Source organism: Lupinus angustifolius, chromosome LG08, assembly GCF_001865875.1.
Source record: "Lupinus angustifolius cultivar Tanjil chromosome LG08, LupAngTanjil_v1.0, whole genome shotgun sequence".
In the NCBI taxonomy this organism is placed as follows: domain Eukaryota; kingdom Viridiplantae; phylum Streptophyta; class Magnoliopsida; order Fabales; family Fabaceae; genus Lupinus; species Lupinus angustifolius.
Window position 1 is genome coordinate 25049108 of NC_032016.1, and position 9012 is coordinate 25058119.

The 9012-nt window shown below is 35.4% G+C and overlaps 2 protein-coding genes across 3 annotated transcripts in view; both read left to right on the top strand.

The window, feature by feature from the left end:
- LOC109355540 (probable protein S-acyltransferase 19) overlaps nt 1-4727 on the top strand; it is a 31826-nt gene extending 27099 nt beyond the window's left edge. Inside the window, exons 7-12 of one of the 2 annotated variants that reach the window (XM_019598747.1) lie at nt 498-566; nt 691-762; nt 853-981; nt 1085-1165; nt 1681-1881; nt 3002-4727. In XM_019598747.1, coding sequence (XP_019454292.1) covers nt 498-566; nt 691-762; nt 853-981; nt 1085-1165; nt 1681-1881; nt 3002-4084 — 1635 coding nt within the window. In that variant the 3' untranslated portion in view covers nt 4085-4727. The remainder of the gene's footprint in view (nt 1-497; nt 567-690; nt 763-852; nt 982-1084; nt 1166-1680; nt 1882-3001) is intronic. The other variant, XM_019598748.1, reaches the window with a different exon arrangement.
- Nucleotides 5877-8105, top strand: LOC109353742 (scarecrow-like protein 3). Its single transcript, XM_019596107.1, has 2 exons — nt 5877-6409; nt 6587-8105. Exon 2 carries the CDS (start codon nt 6599-6601, stop codon nt 7961-7963), a length of 1365 nt encoding a protein of 454 aa, XP_019451652.1. The 5' UTR covers nt 5877-6409; nt 6587-6598; the 3' UTR covers nt 7964-8105.

Sequence of the window (9012 nt, forward strand, 5' to 3'; positions counted from 1 at the left end):
ATTTATTTTCATGGAAACATTCAGATTTTATTAAATCATTTTTTCAGGAAAAGTAATTATAGTCACATCCTTCATTGGAAACTTGGTGGAGTATAATAATAGTAGTAATGATTTGGATATTTTTTTATATAGTTGCGGTCTTAATTAACTTGGGATTTCCACTTTCTTGGAAACTTGAGTGATAGAGATGGCATTGAATTCTATTTTTGGAAATTCCTGTGGTTGTGTGCATTTGGGAATGACTACTCACTCTGTTTGTATACTTTTATCAGCTTTGCTATATCCTCCTAAAGATCCTCTTAACATTAAATATAGCAACTACTAAATAAAAAAGTAAATGTACCATTGTCTTGGAAATGTAAACAGCTTTTAAAACAACCTATGGTAATTAGGAAGATTTTTGGGAGGATGAGGTAGGAGGAATTTTTCTGAACATGAATTAGGAGGATGTAGAATTATTCTATTTTTATCCGTTTCCTTTGCTTCCGATGTTTCAGGTGCGCAAGTTCAGTAAACATTGCAGAAGTTGTGATAAATGTGTTGATGGCTTTGATCACCATTGTCGGGTATGCATCAGTGTGTGACTGCTGAGTCACAATATACATCTTGGAGTATTGTTTAATTTTGTTATAATGTTTTCATGATTTCTTTTCAACTTTGAGCTTCACATGATACATTACTTTGCTGCAGTGGCTTAATAATTGTGTGGGTCTAAAAAATTACTACTCTTTCATTGCTCTCATGGGCTTTAGTCTTATGTGGGTATGTATATTGGTCCATACATATGATGTATTCTTTTTAAAGGAATTTTTTTATTGTTGCTAATTTGTACATTGTTCTTATGTGTTTCAGCTTATTATTGAAGCTGGAGTGGGTATTGCTGTTTTAGTGCGTTTCTTTATTAACAAGAGAGGAATGGAATATGAGATTATTGATAGACTTGGAAATGGATTCTCGCGCCCCCCATTTGCAACAGTTGTGGTATCTCTTTTATTTTACGTTTTGTAGTAAATTTGGCATATAGCGATTGTCAATACTAAGTACATGTGAAAATTCATAATGATTCTTGGTTCGACATCTGTAGGTTGTATGCACTACAGTTTCTGTCCTCGCTTGCGTGCCTTTGTGTGAGCTTTTCTTCTTCCACATGATCCTAATCAGGAAGGTCAGTAATTCAGATGCTGGGAATCTGAGGTTGTTTTCTGTTCTTTTTCCTCACTGCCCCCGTTATATACATGGTTCTGTACTGCTTGGCTAGTCTTAAATTGATTGAGGGCACTGTACTGCGATGGATCTTAGGGAACACTTGGTGGAGTTTTAGAAAAACTTTCAAGCATTATAAGAGCAATTTTCATATAGGTTTGCATTCAGTAATTTGTTGCCCCTAATTATTTGAAAAAGAATAATATTTGCTCTCTGCATAAAACTTATCGTGGAAAAAGTTTCAGACAAGTGCTTTTGGTTGTCTTATTAATGATCTGCTTCTAGGAACAGAAAACTCATTTGGTATTTTCCCTAGGATGAAAGAAGAAAAAGTATAACTGATTTAGAGAAATTAGAATACAACGACAACCACCCAGAGATTTATAGATCACTATAAAGCCAGGTTTTAATTTTTAGCCATAATTTCAAACATAGAGCAGTACTCTAACATGCCCTCCTTTCTTCCTATTGGATCAGGGCATCACCACCTATGAGTATGTTGTAGCAATGAGAGCCATGAGTGAAGCACCTGCAGGGGCATCTGTGGATGAGGATTTACCAAATGTACTTTACTCTCCAACAGGCTCTGCTGCAACTGGATTGAGTGGAGGAAGTTCTTTTGGTTTGCAGTATAAAGGGTCATGGTGTACCCCTCCTAGGGTATTTGTGGATTATCAGGTATTGGTTGAAATTTATTTTCATCTTTATATAATTGATTGAAATAAAAATAAGTTCTTCTATTATATTAACCACCAAAATTTCTAGTGTTGAAACATAAGTGAAGGACCTCTAGGGCAATATCAAGGCACCAGGATTGGGACTTTTTCTTATTTACTTTTATTTTCCATCATTTCTAATTGGTGCAGAAGTTAAATATTTTCAAAAGGTGATGTTTGGTAATATAATTGTGAACTTCCATCTTTATATGTTCCTTTGATTCAAATTGGTACAAAGGTTAAATCTTTTCAAAGGACCTGTTTGATAATGTGTCATTGTGCTCTTCTGTCCTGACTTTTTGGCTATAAATCACCTGTGAAATTTTATCTTTTCTTATCATCCAAATGCTACTTATCTTAAAAAAATGAAGAACGAGAATTAACCTGAATCAGTAGTTTTCTAATGAACAGAAAGAAGTTAAGTGACAAGATAAACTACTATAACCTGTTAAGTATTGCAACCATGCCTTTGTTTTGAATTAAAACTCACTTCGGTATTTCCTTCACTCTGTCGAGTATATTGCTTGTTAACCCTTTTCTTTGCATCAGTTTCATTTTCATTGATTTACATGATTCAACATGGAAATCATATGTTAACTACTATTGGTTGCCATGTAATGACTTGCTCAATTCCTTAAAGAAGTTCATTTTAAGCAAAATCTAGGATGTTGATTACAGTTGAGTTGAAGTGGATCGTTATGTTGAATGTCTTAAGTAGATTAGGTTTGGCAAATGGAAGGAGGAGTGAATAGAAGGAACAAATTTAACCATGTTGAATAAACTTTTACAGGGCTCTTGCATACAATCCCCATATAAAACCAATCATGATAGAGCAAGTAATCTTTTAAAAATTTCAAAAACATTCTCAATGGTTCACCTTATAAATTATTAGCTATTTTCCATGTCTTTGTTTATTGGATTTTTGCCTTTTTAACTGGTGACTTACTGAACATTTTTCAATGGAAATATATGCTGTTAACATTTTCCTGACTGTTTTTCTTGACAAGAAAAAATGTGCTTTTGTTATAAAAGGAGAATTTTTTTACTTGATTTATGAGACTTCCCTTAAACATTTGTTTTAGGATGAAGTTGTGCCTCACTTGGAGCCTGGAATGCTACCATCAACTGTTGATCCAGATGCAGCTGGAGGACAACAGATGCCAAAGAGACCTGTTCGTATTAGTGCTTGGAAGCTTGCCAAGTTGGATTCAAAGGAGGCAGTGAGAGCAGCCGCAAAAGCTAGGGCATCTTCTTCAGTTTTGCGACCTGTAGATAATCACCGTCTACAAGATCCAGAATTAAGCTCTAGTGGCAACATGAGCATCAGAAGTAGTTTGAGCGCAGAGACTGGAAGTAATAAAGAAACAAAACATGAATTTAGATCGACTGCAGTGAGAGATTCTATTGCTCCTGCTCAAGGAAGTCGTGATGAGTATGAAACTGGAAGTCAAAGTATGAGCAGTTTCAGCAGTCCAAGCCATGTTCATGAGGCAGTTACACTTAGCCCTCTCCCACAGGGTCAAGGTTTGGGTGGCTTCAGGGAAGCTACCCCAATTCCTAGTTTGGTACCGGAACGTCCTTTAAGTTCTAAAGCAACTTTGTCAAACTTCAGGAACCCAATATCAAATCATTCTCTTGGACTTGATGGAAGAATGATGCCGAAGGGAATCAGTAATGATCCGCTGTTGCTTTCAGCTTCTAGCACTAATATTCTAAGAGACGTGAGGCGAACATCTGTTGTTTGGGATCAAGAAGCTGGCAGATATGTATCAGTTCCTTTGTTGCCCTCAGAAGCTCGAAATAGGTTATCTACACGAGTAGAGTTACCAAATTTAAATGCTGAAACAAGCAGCGCTGCAAGAAAATCAGCGATTCCTCCGCATGAGTTATCATCATCATCTGCACCCAAGACTACTGCACAGCATGCACAGAATCTGATGTATACAGGAAATTCTATCTTTTTTGGTGGTCCACTTCTGAGTGCCCCTGTTAACGATGGTTTGGAAAATAACAGGCATTTGGCATCAGCAGGTGCACAAGATAGCATAGCAGTAAACATACCCCAAGAGTCAAGATATAAAAGGAATGCCTTATCAAATCAGCTTCCAGTGTTTGTCCCTGGTGGTTGTGATAATACTCTTCAACCAGGGTCCAACAAAAATTAGCTGAACAGGGTGGTGAAGAGCAAGGTTTTTAAATTAAAAGGTTCTGGTACAACCAAAGAGAGTGGCGAAGAGCAAGGTTTTGAAATTAAAAGGTTCTGGTAAGCACGAGCTTAGCCTTTTTTACTGACTATACCAGTTAAAACTGTGGTGGACAACATTTGACTCCAACATCTAATTGGTTTTGTTTATTAAGCTTAGAGAAATGCCAGCATCATACTCTTTTTTTACTCTCTTCAATATGTTTTCTATTATTGAGTGTTTTTCATGTGAAACTCACTAAATTGCACAAGTCCCCTATTTATTCAGTGAGTCTCACATGAATTACAACAATAATAAATGGCGTTGAAGAAGTGAGTAAAAAAATGTGTTGCTAACATTCCTCTTCCATCTAAGCTTCTAGGTTTAATGTCTGTGTGTAAAGTATAAACAGCCTGTTTGCTTGGTACTCATCTCATCGCCACTGCGCGTTTAAAAGAAGGAACTTCTTTGTTCCCTTTGCTGATCGTGCCTCGGTAAATGTGAATTGTCCCTCGATGAGACCTTAAACATAGATGCAGTTACCGGTTAGCACTTCATTAGACTTTTGTGCCACTAGATACTAAAATTGTCCACACGTTGCTAATAGAAAACTGTTGGATTTGTAGAATGATCTACATGCTGTTTTTTCTTCAGTGCTATTGAATCTGGATATGTATCCTTTGCTACAATTTCTTCTTCATAATTCAAGAAAGTTATGTGATGCAAGTTAAAATTTGCATATAAAAAATGAAAATGAGCTAAACACTAAGCCGAAAAATGCACAATTTAGCCTAATTTAATGTTGTCCTTGCTTGAGGTTGACAAGTTGCATGTTTTATTGAAGTAAGCTAGTTGAAGTTGATCTAAAAATTAAATTCGTTAAGAGTCCAACTTGAGTTAAATACACTTCAACTCGTTAGATTAATAAGAGTTGACTTGATTATATATAAAATAAATAATCATCATTCAATATATTACATTGAATAAATCGAGTTAATAAGTTGAACTAGCCGTTCAAAAAAAAAAAGTTGAACTAAACAATTTGCTAATTCTTGATAAACTAAATCAATTCGAGCTGATGAGTATAATCGAACAATTCACAAACTTCATTGAATTGGAAGTATAATTTGTTTCGATCCTGAGTTGAGTAAATCCATATTTAGTTGAGTCTTTAGTAGACTTGGTTTTGCTTGTTTTTGTCCCTAATTATGCTAATGATGTGGTAAAAACAAACAATCCAACAATTTTTTGTAGCCATTAAAAAGCACTATTTGGGAACATATTGGGAGCCTTGGCAATCTCAGACAGAACCTGAAGCAAAAGTGAGGGCACTGTTTGTCTTTATGTAATGTTTTGGAATATTTAAAGTCTTTAGGCTAGCCTTGGTTCCCTACCAACCTAAGATTAAAGACAAAATAAACCATTACAGACAAAACAAATAAAGACAAAAGTGGATGTTTTTATGCTTATTATAGTGAGGGGAAAAAACTAAAAAGACATGTTCTACGGACAGAGATTTGCAACTTGCAAGGCTCACAAATTCCGCATATATCTGATGTCCCACAACTTTGTTTCTCTTCATGTGCCAAGATATGTGATTGGTCAAAAAAGTATTTAACAATTATAATTTTAACTTCAATAAAAATTTTCAACCAATCAAAATTAACGCTATATGGAGTGATTCACAAAATGTAAGATCAGATGTTGTCCCACAAATTCCCCTACTCCACTAGTGACTAGTGTGAACGATAACAAAACAATAAATAAAGACAAAAGGGACCCTTCACGCATTCTTCATGAACTCTACCTTGAAACTAGAACTTGAATATGAACATTTGCAATTCACTCTTATAAAAAAGCATGATAGCAAACCGTTAAAGTTTTCTTTTTTCTTTTTTCTAAGAGGCAAGATTTGGAATTTTGTGAGGGCTTCATGTGGATTATCCTTCAATTTCAAGACCCACCAAGGGTTAAGCGTTTTTCTTGTTATATTAGTTAGTTCTAGTGCTGAAACTGCTACTATGATTTGGTTTTATTAGGGTTCCCTCTTCTTATTCTTCTTGTAACTTCTACTATGTTTGTTTTTCTCCTTAAATTCTCTTCAGTTTTTTGTTGAAAAGCTGGAGCTTTTGGGCAAAATTCTTAATTTCAGTTATGCAATTCTTATAGTAAAATCTTGTACCTTTCTGTTGGCCCATGGTAATAGAAAACTCTTGTTGATTTTGCTGAGTGCTGTGATTTAAATTTGTGTTTTCTCACCATTCCTTGTACATTGGGTTCTTGAAGCTTGTCTCTGTGTTGTAAAAGGTGAGGTATTATAATGAACATAAAGTTGTTAATTTAATCATTTTTTTTCATGTTTTTTTATTCTGTATCTTTGCTACTTTTGACAATCATCACCATTTCATTGTTCCACATTCCTTAGTTTGTTGTTTTTTGTTTCAAGAATAAGGGTCATCTATTTTTTCTTGTTCACCATTTCAGTTTTTCTCCATTATGTCATTTTCACCTAGCTTAGGATCTCCACAACCCTTGTTGCTTAGAGAAGTGAAATTCGAGGAAAGGGGTTTATGCTTGATCCATTTGTTGCTCAATCTTGCAAATCATGTTGCTAATGGTAATATTGAAAATGCAAATATCATATTTGAGCAAATTTCCCTGCTTGCCTCTCCTGCTGGAGATACTATGCAACGGATTGCAGCATATTTCAGCGAAGCACTTGCCGATCGGATTCTTAAATCGTGGCCTGGGATCCATAAAGCCGTCAATTCAACTAGAATGACAATGATTTCCGAGGAAATTCTTGTTCACAAGCTGTTCTATGAGCTTTTCCCTTTCTTGAAGGTAGCATTTGTTTTGACAAATCAAGCTATACTTGAAGCAATGAAAGGGGAAAAAATGATTCATATAATTGATCTCAATGCTGCTGAACCTGCTCAGTGGATCGCTCTCTTCCAAGCTTTGAGTGCTCGCCCCGAAGGCCCTCCTCATTTGAGAATTACCGGTGTCCATTGGAAGAAAGAGATTCTGGATCAGGTAGCTCATAAGCTGATTGAAGAAGCCGAAAAGTTGGATATCCCATTCCAATTCAATCCTATAGTCAGCAAATTAGAAAATCTTGATTTCAATAAACTTCGCGTAAAAACTGGTGAAGCACTAGCAATAAGTTCTATTCTCCAATTACATTCCTTTCTGGCCTTGGACAATGAGGCCATGCAGAGAAAATCTCCTCTTTTGTTAAACAGCACCAATAGAGTTCACCTGCACAGAGTTCTGCCTATGAGCCAAAGTACATTTCGTGATTTGTTCGAGAAAGATATAGCTAATAGTTATACTGCTAGTCCTGACTCAACTTCATCATCACCATTACCTTTAATTGCTTCAAATTCAATGAATATGGAGAAGTTTCTTAATGCCTTAAGAAGGTTAATACCAAAGATCATGATTGTAACAGAGCAAGACTCTAATCATAATGGGTTGTCCCTGATGGAGCGGCTGCTGGAAGCACTATATACTTATGCAGCATTATTCGATTGCTTGGAATCCACTGTCTCGAGAACATCATTGGAGAGATTAAGGGTAGAGAAGATGCTTTTCGGGGAGGAAATCAAGAACATCGTCGCATGTGAGGGATCCGAAAGAAAGGAAAGACATGAAAAGCTGGATAAGTGGTTCCAGAGATTCGATTTAGCCGGGTTTAGTAATGTGCCATTAAGCTATCTTGGCATGTTGCAAGCAAGTAGGTTCCTTCAAAGCAATGGTTGTGAGGGATATAGGATGAGGGAGGAAAATGGTTGTGTACTAATTTGTTGGCAGGATAGGTCCTTGTTTTCGATATCTGCTTGGAGATCTATGAAGTAAGACATAATCCAAACCAGAAAAGAAGAAAAAAACATGAGTTGAAGTATAAATGTGTACAGTACAGTATTCATGTTTTTTATTTTATTTTTTTGTCTATTTTTCTGTCTTTGTACTAAAATGTTTTGTTCATATGGTAATGAATATTCATAGTAATAGGTTATAGTTCCATTGTATAATGCTGTTCATTTTGTTTCTGATGAATTCCTATACCTTAAACCTGTATATAGTATCCATATGTTCTAAGTTGTTTTTATTTCTTTACTTTTTTTGGTATAAGTTGGTTTTGTAAATTCCATGACATATGCTGACTATCTCAGCAAATGGTTTTGGATTTGGTGCATTCAAAAGATGCTGCAGTGGATGCAATCAACAAATTCGAGAAGATCGATAAAGATCGGACGACTTATATTACAAGTTATGTTTTGAATATGATTTGCTGATATTGGAAATTGATCTGTCCGACGTTCCTTCAATTGGTCGAATTTACTGACTACACCAAACTACAACATTTTATGAATGCACCAAATCCAAATCCAGCAAATATAGCAAGTTGGATTTTAGTGGAGTTGGATTAGTCCTGAACAAATATTGTCTGATAGGCTTTGTAATGTGTTGAAGACATTAGGTTAGTGATTCCTAATAGATACAATATAATATGTTTTGGGTTTTGCTATTTTGGTCATAGTGAGGATTGCCAAATATCAAGGTTTGGAACATCACTAAATATAACACTATGTCCTATAGTGACAATGAGCTAATCTTTTTTACTTTAAAACGATTTATGATGCAACCAAAAGTTAATCTCACTAAATGAAGTTGACTTAGAGCATTCACAGTACCGTTGGCAATGGGCACGGGCGGGTATAGGTAGTGCTTTCCCGTGTCTAAACTCACAATATTTGTGGGTACCTATGCCGGTAGCGGATATTTGTGGATACCCAACGGGTTTTTAATTTTAATTATATATTTATATAATTTATAATAATCCGTATGTAAAATAATAAATATATAAAAAAGTTTAACTAAAAACTAAATATATATATTTGTGG

Coding starts and splice junctions, on each gene's coding strand:
- LOC109353742 (XM_019596107.1), top strand. CDS start 6,599: ATGTCATTTTCACCTAGCTTAGGATCTCCACAACCCTTGTTGCTTAGA.